Genomic DNA, 21,249 nt, shown 5'->3' with positions numbered 1-21,249 from the left:
TGTCTGCCTGCGTGCCAGCCACTCGCTGCCTGCAATCAACTGCTCCTTGAAGTAATCCAGCGATAGACTCCCAACTATCTGAATTTTGTAGTTATCAAAGTATCTTTTTTATGGTTACTGAGCAACATGTATTAACCAGAGTGCACCCCAGCTGATGGTTAGCAGATGTTTTGGTGTTGCTGGAACCTCTTTGGTCCAGTAATGGAAGAATATGGTTTGGTTTTGTTGCTTTGGTGTTTAATTTTATTGAGGTTTTTTGGTACACGCATAATCTGTGTGCACATATGTGGACATGCATATAAAATCGAGTGCCTGGGGTAAGGAAGGAAAGAAAAATGGAGAATGGTTTCATTTTAAGAAAGAAAAATAAACATTTCTCCAGAGAAGGGGCAGGGGCAGCAGAAGGAGACCATGGCTGTCTCCAGGTGGTGAGAATGATCTGCTTCCCTTAGGCCTTACTGCAGGCTGCAGGGAGAAGCTTTCTGTGGTAAGCCCATCCAGCATGGCGCTTCTGCCAGTAACTCTATGCTAGAGACAAGGAAGCCACGGGACACAAGGGGATATCTGCTCGGCAGTTTCTTGTGCCAGCAGATGCAGTGAACCTCAAGGGTGTGTCACCATTACCGTGCTGCTGTTGGGGGTTGAGGTTGCTCAGCCTTTGACCTGCTGTTGTCTTTCCTTTGCCCACAGACAGCTGAGGAGCTGCACGGACCTGGCTTGCCCATTGCAGGGGTGGGAAGAGCAGCTACTCCGTAGTGAAAGGAGTGGGGTTACAGTGTGTTGTGTCACTTGTGGGCATGTGAATGAGTTGCGTTAGTGGGTTGCAGTTGGAGCTAAGAGATTACAAAGGGTGAGCAGACAGCTAAGAGGAGATGGTTGGTTGGATCTTTTACAGGTGGAAAGACAGCACTTGCAGAAGGATTGGAGGTGCTGAAGGGTAGTGGCTTTACAGCCAGCTTCAGAGAGGGCATAAAATGGCGGAATAACAGAGTGTGCCAGTACTGGACAAGTGACTAATTAAGCTGTGTATTATTTGGGTTACTATATAAATAACCTTATATAACACAGTCACGGCAGTTTCCATCCTCATTCCTTGTCCTCTGGGCCTAATTCCAGCTGAGAAGTGCCTGGAGCATACCACAGGTCCTTTGGAGTAGGCTCTTATTCATTATTACCTTATAACACTGCTTAAGTGTATTGCAGTAAATAATTTACTAGTGCTAGGACTTAGGTGGATTACATTTAATAAGGCAATAACTTCTGTTCAGAGAGTGCAGTTGCTGTGGATGACCTCCATAGATAGGGCGAAGGAGGTCACAGGGTAACACAATACCGCAGCTTAGCAGAGCCTGCAAATGCATCACAACTGCAGAAAAGAGGAGGCTGGATGAACAACCCCAGCTGTGGAATGCAGCTTTGGGGTGTCTCAGGCGAGCAGCAGGAGCAGCTGAGTGCTAATGGAAGAGAACTCACCTGAAAATGTTTTGTTTCCATGGCATGGCACTAAGAAATGCTCATGGCCCTTGTGGTACCAAGGGTAGGTGTCCAGCTGCACACTCAGCTTTGGTGAGTATCACACTCACAGCAGACCTGCCTTTCCTGCTGCTCATCAGCAAAGGATACACACAGAGCAGCTGGAGGCAGTCTCCCTGAGAGCAGAGGAAGGGATTCATGGGGGACGCGAGTTTCTTGACTTGCTGATAGGCAGGATCTGGGGAAACGTGCGCTGCTTCTCGTCCCTGTCTACGGACAGAGCACCACTGTGCAGGCAGGACGTTAGCTCTCCTCCTTCAGACTCAGCACTTCTCCGTTAGTCCAGCAATGGTAGCTGAAACCAGCTGAGCACTGGTTAGCGGCAAGCTGAGCGCTGGTCGGCAGCTACTGAGCACTGGTTAGTGGCTAGCTGAGTGCTGGTTAGCGGCGCTGGTTGGCAGTAGCTGAGCGCTGGTCAGCGGCTAGCTGAGCGCTGGTTAGTGGCGCTGGTTGGCAGCTAGCTGAGCGCTGGTCGGTGGCTAGCTGAGTGCTGGTTAGTGGCTCTGGTTGGCAGTAGCTGAGTGCTGGTTAGCAGCTGGCCAAGTGCTGGTTAGCAGCTAGCTGAGCGCTGGTTAGCGGCGCTGGTTAGTGGCAAGCTGAGCACTGATCAGCGGCTAGTTGACCATGGCGTGCCATACTGCTAAACACAATGGAGCCAAATACCTTGGCTGTGGGTGTGCAGAGCTGTGGGACTGTGCCTGGATTTGCTCCCACACACAAACTGGGATCTCCAGTAGTGTCTGGCTTGCAGTGAGAGTGCCTGGTTACCCAGGGGACGCTCGGTCCTACTCCTTCAGTAATTGCTTTCTCTTGGTCTTTGCAGCTGAAGGGGCAGAGGGAGAGCTGGCTGAGGCGCCTGCAGGCTTGCTTTGCCCTGAGCAGAGCAGCCCACATGAGGCAGGCCACTCTCTGCCTGATGTCGCTCTGTCCGGTCCTTGCACTCTTAGCAATTTCCAAACAGCTGATCTATCAAAATCACAATAACTGGGGACATGTCTGTGCTTAAGTGGGCAGAGTAAACTCAGGATCAAAGAAGTGTCCCACCTCAGATAGCTGTTTACATTTAGGAAGATTTAAGTCCAAGTTCTCTGTTGATACTAAAAGCTGGCGAGGTCACCATGTCACTTGTAAAAGTTTGCCCCCTGCACGTTCAAGTAAAATATGATCCTTGTCACCAAGGAGTAACACAAAGGCTCAGGGTCTAATTCTGCAAATCTTAGTCATAGATCAAAAGTTGCATTAGCTTATGACCATGTCTGGCACTGCAGGAGGATATAAAAATGATCTATTGGCTACAGGCAGTTTTTATTCTTGTGCAGTCAGTCGCAGGCTTGCATGAGAATCTCAGTGCCACAGCGGCCCAAGCGTCCTGGAACCGGTGGACTGTATTCCAAGGGCAGCATGTTCAGAGTTGCTGCACAGAGTGGGCTAAAGCACACTGGGTGAGGGGAAGCAGAGGGAGAAGGCAGCTGCAGAGGGAAGCACACTGCCAGCTTGAGGGAGCTGCGTGCTGATAACAGCAGAATACCTCTGAGCAAAGGGAAGGCAGCTGGGGCTCTGTGGAAGCTAAGGTACTGCTTAGCTGACTGTTCACCTGCTGAGTAGCTGTGCAAGAGGAGTGGGGAGCAGGAAGATTTAGGTCTTTCCTGGGATATTAATCTCCACTAATTAGCAGAGCTCTGCTTTTCTCAGGTGCAATTGCTGGGATTGTGGACCAGCCGATGCAGAACTTCCAGCGTGTGTCTGAGGCCCAAGCTTCTGCCGGGCACAAGGCCAGAGGAGTCATCTCTGGGGTGGGGAAGGGACTCATGGGGGTCTTCACAAAGCCCATCGGAGGGGCAGCTGAGCTCGTCTCCCAGACTGGTTACGGTGAGTTTCTCTGTTCCCCACATCTCTACATCCTAAGGTGCTCTGCAGATACACCCTGCAGTGCCTGTCCTGCTGGGCACAGGAGCTCTGTGCCCTAGAGACAGGGCTCAGCAGTCAGGAGTGGTGTGCTGGTTCTCCTGAAGGCCATCATGTTGTGCTTCTCTCTGTTAGCCATCAGTCTTGCACAGAAACAAAATGCAGAAAGCATGAAGTAATGGTTGGAATCCAGGAGGCTGAGCTGCAGAAATGTGTGCTCACAACAGAGCTTTTGACCTGGCGCTGTCAGAGCAACCCTAGGTCCCATCAGAGCATCATTCCGAGAGTGCTTTGCTGCGGCACGGACAGAGCTCTGCTATCCCTGCGCAGAGAGAGATTCTTGTTCCTGGCAGAACAGAGAGGAGTGCAGCAGGAGCACCCCCTTTCCACAGCAGCACTGCAAGCATCCAGCCTCCTTTTTGGGTACCCAGACAAACAGCCAGAGCTGGGAGTTCCAGCCAGACTGAGCACTCAGTGGCAGTGAGTCCTCTCAGGTAGGAGTGAGCACTTCTGGGTGACCAGAAACTGTGAAAGAGAAGATCTCCAAAGACACGAATCTCTTAGTTTCCAATATCATAGAATCAAAGCTGTTGGTCTGGGTGCCAGTAACTGGGGCAGGGTAGGGGGCAGTCAGAGAGCACAAGGACAGTGTGCCAATAACTCTGTTCCGCTGATTACACCAGACAAGGCTTGAAGATTTCAGCCTTTACTCACCAGCAGTATTTGTTTGCGAGGTGTGGATTAGAATGCAAGAGCTGGAGTAGATGATCTCCGAGGTCCCTTCCAACCTGAGCCATTCTATGAGTGATGCAGCCCGAGGTGTAAAACCTGGCCTGGTAAGAGCAGAGAATGTCTGTTGGCTGTGTGCTGGGTTTGCAGCCCATGCCTTGTTCCCTCTGGATTTGACTGTGGAGCAGCCTTTACCCCAGTGCTGGTGAGAGCAGAGGGACGCTGCTGACAGCGGCGCTGGTAAACAAGACATCAGAGTTTCCATCAGCATCGACAGGAGTGAGCCAGGAAACACCCCATAAAAAGTGCATCATAATAGCTGACAGTGTGTGAGAGGAAAGCACACAGGAGTTCAAGTGACTCCTAGCCACAACTGGATTGGAAGTGGGACCAAGCCTCTTGGGGGGGACCCAGGGGTGGGGGACCACACAGAAGTGCACACATGTTCCCTCTTGCTCCGGCTGTAAATAGCACTGCCACTCACAGAATGCTGAGAACTGTTAGGACTGGGATGCTGCTTTTAAGTCTTACCATCAACATGTGTGCTGAAAATTAGAGGGCTCTTCCCAGCCTGGCTGCCGTGCCTGAGTTATTTTCCATTGTGTAAAGAGGAATCCGAGCTCGCGACACCCTGTGCACAGAGATGCCTCTGCTGCCGTGGAAGCCTTTGTTAGACAAAAGCCAGCTTCTTGTTTATTTAAAGAGTAACTTTGCAGGAAGCCACTTCCTGGCTGCTGAAAAGTTCCAAAACTCCTTCACTCGTGGCATTTTTTGCAACCCACTCATGCTTTCTGGTGGCCATCCTTAGGTGTTCACAAGCACACAGACTGCACCCGTCTTCAGAAACCTGCTGCTAGCAATGTCTGCTCTGAGCTGGCACCAAGAACAGTTCCCAATAAAGCAGCTGCCCAAGGAGATGTCCTGAAGGGCTGTGATCTGTGTTCAGCAGCCAGGTGAAGCCACTGAAGGCTCAAATGCAGCACCCAGGCAAGATGCCTGCAGGCTTGTGCCGCTGGTGGCACGCAGGTGGAAGCATTTGCATGTTGAGCAAGAGAGTTAGCAAGGGTCTTGCTTTTACTACATAAACCCTAAGGGTTGTGTCCCATCCTCCTCTGAAGTGACAGCTCTCAGGAGCTTTCTGCTTGTCCCCACTGCAAGGCCACAGCTGAGTGGGGCTTTCTGTTTCTTACTAGTGCAAGATCAGCAGGGCTAAGTGCACAGCTCTTGCACTGTGAGCTTTAATGAGTTATCTGGACTGCAGCTTCCAAAGGTGTGACATCATCCTGCACCTGCACTACTTTGTGTACCGCTCTAAACAGATGACATCACTGCAGCATCTAACTGGCTTGCAGAAAACAAGCACCAAAGCCTGCAACTCTCTCTCCACAGGTATCTTGCATGGGGCTGGACTGTCTCAGCTGCCCAGGCAGCGCTGCCCCCCTGGTGATCAGCTCGTCGAGCAGGCTCCCAATAGCCACGTCAAATACGTCTGGTAACGTTACGAGACACTTGCTCACTTGGGCAGCCACAGCCTGCATTAGAGGGGGCTGGCCTGGGCTCGGGCCAACAGGCTGAGTTATGGCAGTTTGCTTGGGAAGTTTAATCACAAAGGTAGTGCATGGGAGCCCAACCTGCCAGAGATGGGCTGCCGAGCTGCCTCAGCCCTGCACACAACACAGCTGATCTTCACTCGCTGGCATTCCGTGAGCTCTTATTTATCAGTGCTGAGCCCTCTCCAGCCACAGCTGCTAGCGAAGCTTTATTTGCTGCACTGAGCTAGCAAGCCACTGATCAGGGCCTTGTTTGCCAGGATGGGAAATGGGCTGATCCAGAACAGTTCTTAGGCCAAGTTGGCAAGGGACGATCAAGGAGCTTTGTTAAGGAACAGTTTCACATTCACTCTCCAATCTTTCAGTAGTGGAGACCTGGAATGTACTCCCCCACACACTGTGTTTGTAGGTGATAGCTACAGGCTCAAGTGAAAACATGAGAGCAAAGGAACTGCATAACCCTTCTTTTTTGTCATCATTGGCTACTCTCCTTTTTTCTCTTGGCAATGCAGGAAGATGCTGCAGTCCCTCGGCAGGCCAGAGGTCCACATGGCCTTAGACGTCATGATTGTGAGCGGGTCGGGCCAGCAGCATGAGGGCTGCTTGCTGCTCACCTCAGAGGTGCTCTTTGTGGTCAGCATCAGCGAAGACACACAGCAGCAGGCATTCCCCGTGACGGAGATCGACTGTCTGGAAGATGAGCAGCAAGCAGACCTGCTGAAGGTGCAGCTAAAGCAGCAGAGAGTGCCTTCTGATGTGGAGGTAAAGGCTTGAGTAGGATAAAGTACACTGCTGCTGGTGCTCTTGGCCACAGGCAAGCTCACCACAGGGTTGCAAGGGCAGAGGCCCAAGTGCCAAAGCAGGAGACCTCCTACTTCACCCAGCTGTGTCACCATCTGCTTCCTTCTGTCCTCTTCTATCGGTGTCAGCAGCTGGCTGCGGGGAAAAGCAGAGGCAGTCTGGGTGCTTGGTGAGCACCACCTCTTCTCTGAGGAGGTTCTCACCAGGTGCCTGAGGTGTTTATGGTCTGGCAAGGCAGCCTTGTTGCCTGTGCCTGCAGAGTCCCAGTGAGAACAGTTCCTGTTCTGCTCTGTGACCAGGTCCGTGGTGCTGGTGCCTGCTGCTTTCAGCACGTTTCTTATCTTGCCAAGGTCTCGCTCAGCTGCTTGCTCTCTTGGCTTCCTCAGACCTTCCTTCTGCAGAGGCTCATTTTGAAACTGATTGGATGCACCAAGGCCTTGCCAATTGGAGCATAAAACTTTCATCCTCATACGGAGAGATGTCTGAGCCATCTGAATACTGAGGGTTTGGATCAGTTCTCTCTCTGAATGGCAGTGCTACCTTTTTATGCTCTGGAGAAGCAGTGCTCATTGTAGTAAACTAAGTGGGCTCACCAGAGGTCACTTCAGACCTGCCTGTCCCAGCTGCTTTTGCAGAGTGCAGCAGGTTGCTGCACAGACTCCTGTACCAGATGATAGTGCTGCTTCAAGTGACAAAGCTCCACCAAGTCTGAGGTGTGCTAAAGAGTTTCAGCACCTTCAGCAGACCCCAGAGTTCTCCAGAGTCACCACAGAGCTTTGCCACTGGCTCTAACAAAGCCTTCCGTGACATGACAGCACTTGGGCTGGGTTTGTGAAAGCCTTTTTTAGTGGTGAATTCTCTATTTATTGTCTTTCCACTAACCTCAGTCTCACAGAATGCTGTTGACTGGTTTCCTTCTTCTCTCCACAAAGCTACATGAGGCTTTACTTAAATGTTGATGCAAGTGGGCAAAGCTCAGCTTTTTTTTCTCCCCGAGTGCTCAGTGTTTGCTGGAGGCACACTGCAAACTGAATCCAGGCTACCCTGCTCGGGCCAGAGCTACTGTCCTGGAGGGAAAAGGGAGATTATTTGTTCTCCCTGAGGCATTTGATGGACTCAACCCATCCTAAACCCAACTTTAGCACCAGCCCAGGTCTTTTTTTAGCAGGCTATAGTGTGATGGTTCTTGTCTTTGTATCTGCTTATCCAAGTGGTGAGCAGGCTGCTGCTTGCCCTATGGTTGCTGCAAGAGGCTGATGTGGCAGAGGGGCTGCCTGTCTGGGGTAAGGGAAGGCAAGGAACAGGGACCCTAACTGTAATCCCCACAGCTGCTGCAGCTGGGGATATTAAGGACATATGGGCAAATGGTTCCATAGCACAGCATGTGCAGGGTCCAGCATTCCCACAGACACAGCCTGTAAGTACTCACAGTAGATGAGACCTGCTGTGGAGGGACTGTACCCAGGACAGGCTTTTTCTCTGAAGGTCTGGCTAGAAACACAAGAGTCCTGCAGAGGAGCTGGAGGCTTTCAGCCACCCAGCCTCAATACACAGCCTCTTGTGCTGACGCAGGCTCTTGAGCTTGCAGTGGGGCACAGGGAGGTCTGTGCCCCAGGTGCAGGGCTGGCAGGGCAGCAAAAGCTGAGTAGTGCTGCACAAAGCAGACCTGGCAAAGGCAGCCACCGGTGCTGAGCGTTCTGTGGAAGCGTAAGGGGTGCGCTGGGAGGAGGAGCAGCTGAGCAAAGGGCAGAGTAAGAAAGCTGAAGATGCTTATGCACAGCAGGTGCACTAAGCAACCCCTGAGTAGGCTGTGACTCGTGCCGCAGTCTGGCTGCTCAGAGCAGGGGCTGAGGCACTCAGTGGCAATGCCCCACTTAGGAAAAAGTGCAGAGTAACAGCAATTCCAGGTTTCTGGATTTGTCTCCACAACGTAAGCTACACCGAGACTGGCTGGAGAAGCAAACAGTTGCAGATGAGGTCATCTGGATGCAGGCAGGGTCCCAGTTCCTTCGGGTGATCATCCAAGTGCAGTTAAGATTCCTCCCAAACACTCAAGCTGTGTCTGGGGGCTACAGCCTGGGGCTGAATGAAGCACAGGAGAGGGAGGGTGGGATGCCAGCACCTTCCATCTCCTCTGGAAACTTGGCTCTTTTGGTCAGCTGGTGGCAGTGACTGCTGAGACACCTGCCTGGAGCTGTGGCTCGGACACTGCTCTCCTTCAGGCTGCTGCAGCCTCCCTGCATCTAAGGGCATCCATGACAGCCACACTCTGCCCACTGTGCCGCTGCTGCTCTGCCTAGGCACAGGCCTCAGCCCTGAGCTGCTGAGCTTGCTCGTGAGCCTGCTCCCTGTGCATTTCTGTGGTGATGATTGAAACCAGGAGTGCTCCTACTTGCCAAGCAGCAAAGCCATCTCCAAAGGCACTGTGGGAAAAGCAGAGGGGACTGTTTTGATTTGGATAGGACATCTGCCACTATCCATCAATCATATTAATTCTTTCTCCAAATAAGCAGTGGTTTGTTTAAAATGAACCTTGCAGTCCAGAGATGTGACAAGATCTTGATCCTGGATGTTAAAGTGAACTCAGTGACACCGTTTGCAAACATCACCAGCTCTAGCGTGGCATGCGTGAGGTGCCCTGAAGGACAGCCAGAAGACAGCAGTCTGATTCCTTAGCTTGGCATCCCACAAGGACCTTTTAAACCCTCCAGAACTGAGGCTGCTCAGCAGTTCTCCCAAGAGTAAATAAGGAAGCACCAGAGCCTAGCCCTAGGACAGCTTCTGCCTTCTGGTTCGTTGTCCTGCTTTGGTTCATTGTCCTGCTCTGGAAGTGACACATTCAGAATGCCTTTGCCAGTGATACCACTGTAGGTAGCATCCATGGTGGGATCTCTGAAGTCCATCTTAAATCATGCAACTAGCTGCCTGCCTGCTTCCCAACCCTTCTCAAGCTCTCACAGTCACCTCCACTTTCTTCTTGAAAATAGGGCACAGCAGGCTCATCTTCCAGAGCAAGGCTTGCCCATGGCTTCTAATCTAACACTTGATCTGGCTGGAACCATCTGGCAGATAGCTTCTCTTCTGGCAGTGTTTCTTTTCCTGTATTGTTTTCCCCCAGAGGTAGGTTACTTGCAGCCCTCTTGCTAGAGCCTTGAGCCTCTATGTATTTCAGCCTGGAAAAAGATTTCTTCAGGCAAGTCCTTCCAACTCATGCTGGTGGCAAAGGCAGTTGGCAGAGCCACACAGGATTACAGAATGTTAGGGGTTGGAAGGGACCTTCAGAGATCAGCCAGTCCAAGCACCCTGCCGGAGCAGGAGCACCCAGGAACACATCCGGGTGGGTTTGCAAAGTCTCCAGAGGGGGAGACTTCACAGCCCCCCTGGGCAGCCTGCTCCAGGGCTCTGACATCCTCACAGCAACAAAGTTTCCCCTGGCACCTGCTCTGCCCCAGCTTGCCCCCAGTGCCCCTTGTGCTGTCACTGCACAGCCCTGAGCAGAGCCTGGCTGCGTCCTCCCGACACTGCCCTGCACAGCTTTAGCACACACTGAGGGCAGCCCTCAGGCTGCTCTGCTGCCAGCTGCCAGCCCCAGCTGCCTCAGCCTGGCCTCACAGGAGATGTTCTCTGCCTGCTGCAGCCTGGGGGCTCTGGGCTGGGCTTTCTCAATCTCTCATGAAGACCTACTCTTGCCCAAGATGTCCAGCCCTGCAATTCTCATTTGCTATGGCACTGTCAGTGCTTCTTAGAAACATCCAAACCAGCACAGGTGAGAGCTAAGCCCCCAAGCCCTGGGCTGCAGAACACTGTTGAGTCAAACATGTTAGAGCACTGTAAGGAGGCTCTGAGGGAGGAAAGCTACAGAAAGCACTGTGATGTTACTGTCCTTACTGCTGAGTTCAGTTACTCAGTAACTCCTTCTCCAATCCCAGGCAGATGGAGCTAGAGAGAGGCTGTCAGAGCAGCAGTACAACCGGCTGGTGGAGTACATCACAAAGGCATCTTCTCACCTGGCTGCCAGCACAGCCAGCGGCCCTGCACCGCAGCCTGCCGAGCACCTGCCAGCTGTCACCAAAACCTACCAGTATGTGGCCGAGCCAAACTTCTCCCACATATTCATCAGCAAATTCACCATGGTGAAAAACAAAGCCTTGAGGAAAGGATTTTATTGATGCTTGTGGTGAGTACAGCAGCACCTGAGCTCTCTGTGCAGTACCTACAGCAAACTGTCCTTTTGGAGGAGGGAGGATCTGCAGCAAGCTGAGCCCAGCAGCGTTCCTGTCCTGACAACATTCCTGCTCCCCAGCCGAAATACTACTGCTGGAAGGAAACTGTTCCAGCAAAGGAATCGCGTCAAAGGGAAGAGCCTTGGACTAGACCTCTGGCAAAATCCCTTTGAACACCCCAGATCTGCCCCCAAGAGCTGTGTGCAGCCCCTGCCACACACCCCGTGCCATGTACCAGTCCTCGCTGTGCCAGCTCTAGGGCCTGCTGGGCTCTCTTAGAAACCAGGCTTGTAGCTCAGCTGCAAAGACTTGCTCACGGCTGAGCCTTCCTCCAGCACACTCCTCGCACCACCTTTTCCCAGTCCATCTGCAAAGGCCCCAGTGGCTGGTTTAAGTTACCAGTAACAGCTGGGGGCTACCACCACTAACATTAAAAATAGCTTCCTTCCTCGGACTGAAGTTTGGCAGGGTAAGTCCTTACTGTAAACTAGTGCCTTTGTGTGGTGTGCAGCACAGAGCAGGAACTACAACAGGGAGAGAGGTTCAAAACTCTCTGGATACAGAAACTTTCTTATACCCACCCTAACGTTTTCAGGCCTTTCACTGTGTGTGACTTTGTGCATTGTCCAGTTGGTAGCTGGAAGCCAGTGACATGCAGCTCAAAAATTGAAGAAACACAGCTAAGTCTCCTTAAAATCCATGCAAAAATGTCCAAGCTCAGCACAGCCTTGGTGGGCCTCACTCCTGGGCTGCCACCGCTACATGGTAGGTGGCTCACTTCAGCCCTCCCCGATGCCATGCTCACTGTCTCTGAACTGCTAAGCCCAGGGGCATTTAGCAGTGAGACTGTTCAGGTATCTTTGTGCTAAGCAAAAGGGGATTTTTTTTTTTTTCCCCAGCTGATTTAAAGTATGGACCCAGAGGCACGAAGTGCATGGAGGCTTAGTGATGCCACCACGCCCTTGTGAATATGGCACGAAGCACATCATGCCAAATGAGCTCTTGAGTGTCTCCTTTTTCAGCTGGTTTAATTTGGAGTCTCCAAGGAATCCCTGGCTCTGGGCACAGTTAGGCACCTTCATAATCCCAACCTGGCCATGCCAGTTTTATTCCAAAAGGCTACTTGGCTTCCAGTCTGCCTGTTACCTTTCTCCCCTTGTCTGTGGCTCCCTCAACACATCTGGATTTGGGGACAAGAACTGAAATAAAACCTGATCATCCTCTGGAACAGCTCTGCTTTGTAGTTACTAAGCTCTATGCACACCTGAGCAAAGGCAGAGTCAGTAGGAATGCAGTAACTAACTGCAAGGTTTTCCTCAGCAGTTCTGTTTTGTTCAAGGTGTTTCTAAAAGCTGTCTCTTGTATGCTGAAACTGCAGCAGCCTGGGCTCTGCATGGGCCTTTTTTCCTGAACTAAGCCCATGCAGGCGCAGCATTTCATGGCGATTGACTCCTTCAGCTGGTGGTTCAATAGCACTGTTTTAAGAGTCTCTGTGCATACCCACACAGGGGCTTCATTCCTGGGTATTTTATGGAACTAGTTTAATAAATGCTTCTAATTTTGCATACTGGTGAGCAAATTGTAATATAATGAGAGATTGTTTGAAGATAATAAACTATTCCTCTAACACCTGGGCTGCTGAGCTGCTTGGAGGCTGTGAACAGGCCCCTGCATAGAATGACAAGACAGAGGCTGCTGGAGTGGAGCTGGTCACTGGCCTTCATCAGGTACCAAGACTGCAGGGCATCATAACAATACCTGATTGTTAGCATGCCCAAAACGTGTGCTTGTGTGACAAGTGCAGCACCCCAGCACTGCAGTCACCATGTGGATCAGTCTGTCCATTACTTAGCCTGATCTGCCCGAAGCAGACAAGAGGATGCCAGTGCACCTGTAAAACAGGAGGGAAGGCAGTGGTTCAGCTTCTAAGTCTGCAGACTGTGCAGACTTTAATCCGTTTGTGCTGTTCCTGAGTTACAGGAAGCTGGGTGTCACTTGCTGCTGAGCTTTGGCTCCATTCAGAGGCAAGGCTATTTTGATAGCTTCCCCTGCACCACTCGTGTCAGATCCTTTTTTTGCTTAATGGCAAAGAATGGAAAGTGATGAAGCTGCCCAAACCTGGAGATGCAGCTCAAAGCCATCACTCACCTGCCTTCATTAGTCCAGCGCTGTTCAGGTGCCCATGAGGAGTTATTTAACCTAAGAGTTACTCCAGGATCTGAAGTGAAGCCCTCCCAGCACAACACAGATAGCTTCACTCCTCAGGCTGCTTCAGGCAAAACCTTCCCTCCTTCCACACAGCCAGGGCCTCTCCTAGTACCCACAGTCAGCAGTCAAGAAGTACAGTCCTAGCACTGTCTTCAGCCTCAGCAGCAGGCAATGCACAGGTCCTCTCCAGGTCAGCTCAGCCTGTGAAGCTCAAGGAAAGCGAGGCCCTTGCAGAGCCCCAGCCTCTCCCTTCCTGAACAGCAATCCTCTGCACGTCCCCAGCAGCAGCCGGGACAACCTAGCTGTGACTGCTTAGGGATGCAGGTTTTTATCCAGTGTGGCCAGACAGAGATGCAAGTAATTCCTGGGGCAAAGGAAAGCAGGCTTGGGTCACCCTAAACAACTGATGAAGACTTTGTAGCACTCTCCTCAGCATCAGAGCACTTCAGCATTTTGACATTAACAAAGACAAATGAAGTTGTCACTGGTGCAGTGTTTTATTTATTGACACTGGGGTGTGCCATGCACCGAATGCATCACACTTCACAACTGTCAGCAGGTAAGGCTCACTCTTCAAGTCTCCTTAGACTGCAGGGGATCTGCAAGATAAAGGAATAGTTACGCTGGCCAAACCTCATGCCCCAAGTGAACATATCAGTATGCATGAATGCAAAGCAACAGAGAAATGTTCCTGTGGTGGTTTAGTCTAGAGGAATTCCCCCTGTTATTTCCTGATGGTTTAAGATTTACACCCCCTTCATGTGGCAAACAGAAGTGAAACCTGGAACAAATCAAGGGCTGGAACAAACTGCATAGCATGTCAGAGTCACTATACATGCGGCACTGCTAACTGAAGCACTCTTGCTAAGGGCCTGGAAGAGAAAGGAATGCAGTTTGCAGATAGAAGCCACAGAGGAAACAAGTGGTGTAGGCAACCTACCAAGCAAGGAAGAAAACCAAAGTCAGATTTCTCCACATTACACCAAACACAGCCCAAGAGCAGCTGTGCTGCACGACAAGAGTCATGCGAGCAGGCACTACCGACCGCTCACCTCACCCTTCCTTGCCAGTGCCACCACACAGAGGCCTTGCCAAGAAAGCCAAGGTCACACTTAGGTACCCAGCTGCCTGCACGCCCAGCAGAACAAAGGCCAACACCAGCACTCACGAGTTCTCCTCCCTGCCTACTCTACCCCAGGCTAGGTGCTGACTGCGGAGTGAGATTCAATGTTCATAGCATCAGAGAAGCATAGTCAGGGTTGGAAGGGACCACAAGGATCACCTAGTTCCAACCCCCCTGCCATGGGCAGGGACACCCTACCCTAGAGCAGGCCGCCCACATTCTCAGGGTTGAGCCACCCTGTTGCGTGCAGCACACAGAACAGGCTCCAGTACAAAGGGAGAGGTGGAGCATGCGTGACCAGCCCCCTTTAGGTAACTGCAGCCAAGAAAAAGCAGATTCAACCTCCTCCCTACTTCCACAGCTAAGTGAAGCTCCTGAGTCAAAGGAAAATGCCTTCCGTCTGTCCAGTGTCCTTTCCCTTCCACAGCCTTTACAGGATGCCTGACACACTGGCACTGGCTTCCCTGCTTCTGCCATGCCCACCTGTGGGCACATAAACCCAACCTGCTCCTACTCTGAAGCAGGGGCAAGTGTCAGTTCTGACATGAACAGGCCAAGAATAGGAAGCATCAGCAATGCAAACAAAATCACACCTGAAGCTTCGTATGTCACCTTCCCCTTCGGCTGGTGGAGGAGCAGAGGCAGCATTTAGGAACCATTTAACAGGTGCACATAACTTTGCTTTTCAGGCTGCAGATGGGAACATAAGCTGAGAGTGCAGCTCTGTCTGCACGGAGCAAAACCCTGCTCGTGACTGCAATTAAATATTCAACATGCATCCCTGTTGACAGTGTTTGTCACAAGTGATTTTAACACCAGATGGCCTTCTGGAATGCTCTGATGGAGGCCACCTGACTCAAGAATGTAATTCCAGTTTCTAAGACAGTTTCAAAGTGCCTATACATTAGCAACTGGATGGGACCAGAGGCACAATCAGCAAGATTAAAACCAGGTAAATAAAGTAGTTTCATTATTTATTGACTTAGCTGCAACTGCAGGGAGAGAAAAGAACTCTGCCCCTCTCACAACAAAAAAAAAACAAACCAAAACCAACCCCCGAGGGACCCCCACAATTATTTTTCCTTTTCAAACTTGCTGAAGAGGGTGGAGCTTTGCCTTTGGTTTATTTTTTTTATGTAGCTTTGTTATGCAGAAACCAGATAGGTGTAGATTACACAACAGGATTTAGTATTAAGTGTTAAGTACAAATCTTGTATTCAGTCTTGCTGTTTTAAGCAAAGAGGCTGAGAAAATCCAGCTGGCCAGGATAATCAGAGGCACAGATTATCCTGTAATGATCACAGTATGAAAACATTCCAGAAGAATGAAAAAGCCATCAGCACAGATTAGTCTGGAGGCATTTTAAGAGAAGCAGAGAACTCAGGGTAAGAACCTTGGCTCAGGGAAAGGGGAGGAATTCCTGCCTGAGCTGTCCCATCACAGGCCTGTGCACTTTGGTGGCTATGCTTATTAATAACTACAACACGTCTGAAACAGGCTTTTTTTCTCCTGCTGTTATGACAACTGAGGAAGAGCAAAGGTTGGTAACCTTCAAACAAAGGAGGTGTTCAGTGCCAGGAAACAGCACAGTGAACAAAGGCCTATTCCAGCTCCGTTCGCTAGGGCAAACACCTTGCGCTGTAAGCCACTGCCATTGCTCTGTGCGCAGCCATAGAAAAGCCCTCTAGGATCTGCCAGTCCAACCATCCTCTAACTCTGTCAGGGCTGCTGCTAACCCATGGCCCTCAGCAACACAGCTCTGCCTCTTTGAAACACCTCCAGGGATAGGGAGTCAACCACCTCCCTGGGCAGCCTGTGCCAGGCTTTGAGAACTTCAGTCAAGGAGTTTCTTTTCATGTCCAACCCAAATATCCCCTGGTGCAACCTGAGGCCATTTCCTCATTGTCCTGTCACTTGTTACTGGGGCAAGAGACCAACCTCACTCCAGACTCCTTTCAGGTAGTTGCAGACAGCAATGAAGCCTCCCCTCAGCCTCCTCTCCAAACTAAATCCCAGTTCCCTCAGCCAGTCCTCACCAGCCTGTTCCCCAGACCCTTGCCCAGCTTTGCTGCCCTCTGGAAGCACTCCAGCCCCTCAATGTCCTTTTTGGAGTGAGGGCCCCAAAACTGAACCTAATACTCAAGGTGTAGCCTACACCAGCACTGAGTACAGGTGAGACAATCACCTCCTTGGTGCTGCTGGCCACACTACTCCTGATCCAGGAAAGAATGCTGTTGGCCTTCTTGGCTACCTGGGCTCACTGAAGTCCATGGTGGCAGTTCTACTGACCTCTAGTAACTGAAAACTCCATCATTTTGTGATCCCTGTGCCCAAGACAGCCACCAACTGTTACACCAACCACCAGCCCTTCTCTATTCACCAACAGCAGGTCCAGCAGGGCAGCCTCCCTAGCTGGCTCCCTCACCAGCTATGTCAAGAAGTTCTCTTCCACACACTCCAGGAACCTCCAGACTGCTCCCTCCCTGCTGTGTTGTGCTTCCAGCAGACATCAGGGAAGCTGAAGTCCCCTGATGAGAACCAGTGCCAGTGATTGTGAGACTTCTCCCAGATACCTGAAGGACAATTTAGCTGTCTGTTCATTCTGGTTGGCTGTCTACAGCAGACTCCCACCATGATACCTGCCCTGCTGGCCTTCCCCTGGTTCTTACCCATAAACACTCCACTCTCCTGTCACACCATGGCCACTTATCTTCCACCTCACCATCCTCAGAAGACAGTGAGATGCATTCTACAGGAGAAACAACCTTTCCTTCTCACTCAGTGTGCCAGCACAGGCACGGAAGCAGCAGACACAGCCAGCCCAAAGCAAAGTAGCATCAGTGTAGGAGTGCTACCAAGCAAGTCTCACAGCTTAGCACCACAGCTCTGTCTCCTCCCCAGGGATACAGGAGGAGCAAAAAGTCTGGCACCTCTCTGCACACCTCATTACCCAAAAGGCCTTCAGGAGCTTTCTCACCTATCCTTGCCCCCTGCTCTCCAGTTCCCATATTTCTTCATGTTTTTATCACCTGGAGTTCTCTCCAGTGCAATTTGTTCCCTTTTTCTTTGGGAACACCTTTCTGTTTGATCAGAAAGGAAGAACCTCCAAACAGAAGCACCATTTTTCACTGAAACAACCCAAAATAGTCTCTGGTCCAGAAGCACATTACCTGTGACTGCTGTTGCCATCATTTGGGTGGTGCAGACTCAAACACACCAGCTGCTCTCATGGCTTCAAAGTCCTTCATGGCATCATAGTTTTTATAGAACTCTGCATAAGCTCGTTTCCTGGGCTCAGCAACTCCAAACTGCAAAGTAAGGCAGGGGAAAGTAAAGCTTGACAAGGTTTAGGAGCAGGCCTGGCCTTCTATTAGCTCCATGCTACTTGTTCTAAGTATGTTCTTCTGCCTTCCTCGTGTATCACTGCAGGGTGCCTAGCAACATCTAGACCCAGACTGTTAAACAGGACATCCTATGTCTGACCACAACCAAGCCTGCCTACCTCCTGACAGATGTGCAGGCCTACTGTCTCTGATAGCCATTTGCTGACCTCTGAGAAGTTTCAGTCAACTGTGGCATTTTTATGCTTTAGGACTTAACTTGATTTCCAGTCACTTTCATCAACAGCTTCCTGAGTACTGACATGCTGCAAGCAGTGTAAGAGTGAGCTCAGTGGGCAAACCAAGGCTCAGCTCCTCTACAGTAACTCAAGCTGTGTTGCTTGCCTTGTGTATGAGATCCAAGCCACTGAAGGATACCTGCTGCTCTTATCTTTGTCAGAAGGCTCTTAAGAACCATGAAAAACAAACTCCAATCTGTAAATCAGGTGTTTTTTTGAGCTGTGATATTCCTTTTCCAAATGCTACTCAAAAGAAAGGATAAAAGGACCATAGTAGCCTTCCCTACCATGACATCTTCAGTGTTTTCCAGACTGCCTGTGGGCAAGTTTTCTGACTCAGTGTAGAGCCACAAGCTGGACAGCCCTCTTGAGCAGAGGCACAGAATACCCAGTTCGTGAGCATCAACTGTGTGCATGATGGAGATCAGGGTAAGTGGTCACGATCTGCTTAAAGCATCACTTCACTTCCTCAGACAAAGATTAGGAAGATTTATTTATGCTATGGAAGCATGCTTACAAAAACACATTACTACAGCTCTCTGCTGAACAGGTGTCAACCAAATCTCAACAACAAAACATGAATTCTTTAAAACACTCTAATGAGTCCGTTATATAACTGAACAACTACAGAACTCACCTTGTATAAAGCTGCACATCCCACAGACACAAAAAAGGCCCCAAAGAGGTGAAGCTTCATCCGCCGGGCCAGCAGGCGCCGCATCTGCGGCTTAGGCAGCAGTGCAGCTGACATGGTGACTGTGTTTCCTAAACACAAACCAAAGAGAACATCTCAAATCATCTTCTGTACCTCCAGAAGTATTCTCATTTTTTCATACTGTGTAACAATCATTCCTCTCTCGGCTTTTAAGACGTAAGGGGCAGAATTCATGGACAACCTATCTACGACATGAATCCGAGCAAGTCTTAACACTCCTCATGCCCACCACTCGTGGCATCAAGCCTGGCCTTCATTCTTCATACAGCTTTCCTTCCCTGCAGGTCTACCACCTCATCCCTGTTCTGGTGGTTACATCAGGACACTGGTCACATTTTATTCTTTCCAAGGAAAAGCGACTAGTTTGTGATCTGGGCTTTTCAAAGCAACTGCAAGCCCTGTCCGTTATAGGATTTAATTACCTGATAGGATTGCAGTGAAAACTTGGCTATTCCTAAAGCCAAGGGGCACCGGCGGGAGCGGCCCCCAGGCAGTGCTGCCCGCAGGCTGCTGCTCTCTGTGCAGTCTCCTGCGCTCGCAGGGCCACAGAGCAGGAGGTAAGACCAGGAGGCGGCCCTGCTGTTCCCAAAGGCCCCGGTGCTGCCCATGCCCTGCACGCCCTCACCCCTCGCATTTAAACGAAACCACCACAAACGAGCCCCGATGCTGGAGGAAGCAGTGCCGTGGCCAGCCTGAGACAAGCCCACACTAACTCCCCCTCCCCCCCCATGAGGCGCTCGGGCCCCTCGCTGCCCTCCCGCAGGGCCGCCGCCGGGCCCGTCCTTGACACCCTCAGGGACGCGCAGAGGTCACGGGCTGCCGTGACGAGCCGCGGGGCCCAAGGGAGAGGAGAAAAGCGGCAGCTGGCGGCCGCAGGGATGAAGGGGGAGAGAAGACTCCGGGCAGGAGCAGGGAGCGCGGCCGCGGCCGCGGCCTCACCTCAGCACGGCCTCACCTCAGCGCGGCCCCAGCGGCGTCCTCCCGCCCAGCCTGCCGGCGCCCCTGCGGCACTGCGCATGCGCGGCAGGGCAGCCGCGTACGGCAAGCGACGCGGGTCAATCTCCGCAGTGCGGCGGTTCTGCAGCCGGGCTGCCTGCGCGGCGCCCGTGCTGTCACGGGTGAGCGGCAGCGGGGCCGCGCCACAGCCGAGGGAGCAGAGCGCGCTGCTCGCTGCCCCGAGGCCACGCTGCTGTGCCAGGAGCGCAGTGGGGCGCATCCCTCGCCTCGGGCCTCCTGCGCACCGAACAGCCTCGGCGGGCACGGCGGCAGCCTCCCCGATGTGCGTTCAGGCTGCTGCCGAGGGCGGCGCAGCGCAGGGGGGGGCGCACGGAGCGCCCTGTTGGAGCCAGGACAGGCCGAGCCGTGCCAAGTCCCAGCTCTTCCAGAGCTGTGCGGTCGCTGTCCCAGCGCCTCCTGCCAAAGCGGTGCCCTGCACCCTCCCGCACACGGCTGCGCATGGTGCCGTCAGAGCCAGGGGTGTAGTACCGCAGCCGCGAGTGTAACCTTGGAGTCTGCTGCGAATGGCTGGGCCTAGGCACAAATCAGCACTCTCGAATCCTTTCTCGACATCCCTCAGCCAGGTGCTGCACTTAGCTCGGCAATGAGGCAGACGTGTGCTTTGCCCATGGGTTCCACCTCACCACCACCTGCTTGTGGCAGTGCTGTCAGGCTTATTCCGGGGGTGTCCCTGTGGAATTCACTCAATTCCTCCCCATGCAGCAAGGTATTGGTTCCAACCTGGCACTCCCATGCCAAAGCCAGCAGAGCCCAACGTGGCAGGAGAGACCGGCCCTTAAAACGGAAGACAGTTTGCTTTTCCCTTCAGTGGGACTGAAGAAGGGGGAAGCATTGGCAGGAAAGTGCATCGAGAAGCCACGGACCAGCTACAGGCTGGGCGAGTGGTCTGAACAGCAGCGGCCTCGGTGCACACAGTCCTGACGTTCCACACCCGATGGACCTGAAGGATGTCCGAGAGCCTTTCCTGCGTGGGCTAACACAGTGCCAGGCGTTACTGGTGCCATGCAGAGAGAATAAGGAGGAACCTCTGCAACCCGAGTGGGGCGCTCTGAGGAAGTGCCCAGGTCTGCAGGGGTGCTGCTGTTCCTGAGGCGGGCAGTGAGACCAGGGAGAGCTTTCCAGGGGATCCAAACAGCTCTGCCCACGTCACCCTCACACTCTGCAGCGTCAGGAAAAGAGGATCAGCGATTCACTGGAGGGAAAGCGTAGGAGGATTCATGGCTGCTGTCATTCTAAATGATACATGAGAGGTTTTCCTACAAACAGCACTCTTGATGAGAGAATATTTGGGTGGCTGGACAGGGACTGCAAAGCTTAACAGCTGGATTGCTGTTTTCCACGGCTTACCGCAGGGCTGGCCAGGTCATGAAGTTCTCTGTGGCCACTTTCTCCGTGTGCCTGAGATACTGCTGGCTAGCAAGAGTCTTTGCTTTACAGTCGGGATGCTAAATGAAGTGCTATTTGTTATTGTTCTTTCAGGTTGTTGCCATGGCATACACAAGCAGTTCCGTAGTGCCTCCTACCGAGGGCAGTTTCAGATGCAAAAAGGGATAGAGGGCGAGCTGAGGAAGAAAGAACAGATTAAATCAGTGCACAGAGGTGCCTCCTGCCAGTCCACTTTCTGAGGTGATTATAAGGCTGAACACAGGTTTGGACCTGAGTGGGCCCTGTGCATTCAGAAGTCAGAGCACATAAAGCTTCACCAGCAACAGGTGAAGCTCTCCCCTGGTGCCCCTGAAAGGGGTGATTTTTGGAGGAGTGAAGGCAGGCATCAAGGCTAAATTGTCTCTTGCTTGTGCTCCACTGAAATTCTAAACAAAATTTGC

At 51.9% G+C, this 21,249-nt stretch overlaps 2 protein-coding genes across 8 annotated transcripts in view; one reads left to right on the top strand and one right to left on the bottom strand.

Moving 5' to 3' along the window:
* VPS13B (vacuolar protein sorting 13 homolog B) overlaps window positions 1–12,370 on the top strand; it is a 333,604-nt gene extending 321,234 nt beyond the window's left edge. For 5 of the 6 annotated variants that reach the window (XM_064154029.1, XM_064154027.1, XM_064154028.1 and 2 more), the window contains exons 59-62: window positions 3,226–3,402; window positions 5,557–5,659; window positions 6,230–6,479; window positions 10,448–12,370. In XM_064154029.1, the coding sequence (XP_064010099.1) occupies window positions 3,226–3,402; window positions 5,557–5,659; window positions 6,230–6,479; window positions 10,448–10,687 (770 nt within the window). In that variant the 3' untranslated portion in view covers window positions 10,688–12,370. The remainder of the gene's footprint in view (window positions 1–3,225; window positions 3,403–5,556; window positions 5,660–6,229; window positions 6,480–10,447) is intronic. The other variant, XR_010304753.1, reaches the window with a different exon arrangement.
* A 1,057-nt stretch (window positions 12,371–13,427) lies between these two features.
* On the bottom strand, window positions 13,428–19,459 carry LOC135181144 (cytochrome c oxidase subunit 6C). 2 transcript variants are annotated; one of them, XM_064154030.1, is made up of 4 exons: window positions 19,362–19,459; window positions 18,329–18,456; window positions 17,243–17,380; window positions 13,428–13,548 (listed from the first exon to the last, which is right to left on the bottom strand). In XM_064154030.1, exons 2-3 carry the CDS (start codon window positions 18,440–18,442, stop codon window positions 17,261–17,263), a joined length of 234 nt encoding a protein of 77 aa, XP_064010100.1. In that variant the 5' UTR covers window positions 18,443–18,456; window positions 19,362–19,459; the 3' UTR covers window positions 13,428–13,548; window positions 17,243–17,260. The 2 variants fall into 2 exon arrangements, with proteins under 2 accessions (XP_064010100.1, XP_064010101.1); XM_064154031.1 differs by having other exon boundaries at window positions 19,346–19,443.
* Window positions 19,460–21,249: the final 1,790 nt, after the last annotated feature.

The sequence above is a fragment of the Pogoniulus pusillus genome, chromosome 14 (genome assembly GCF_015220805.1).
Source record: "Pogoniulus pusillus isolate bPogPus1 chromosome 14, bPogPus1.pri, whole genome shotgun sequence".
NCBI classification, from domain to species: domain Eukaryota; kingdom Metazoa; phylum Chordata; class Aves; order Piciformes; family Lybiidae; genus Pogoniulus; species Pogoniulus pusillus.
Note: the sequence above shows the minus strand (reverse complement) of the source record. Positions and strands in the feature narration are given on the sequence as shown.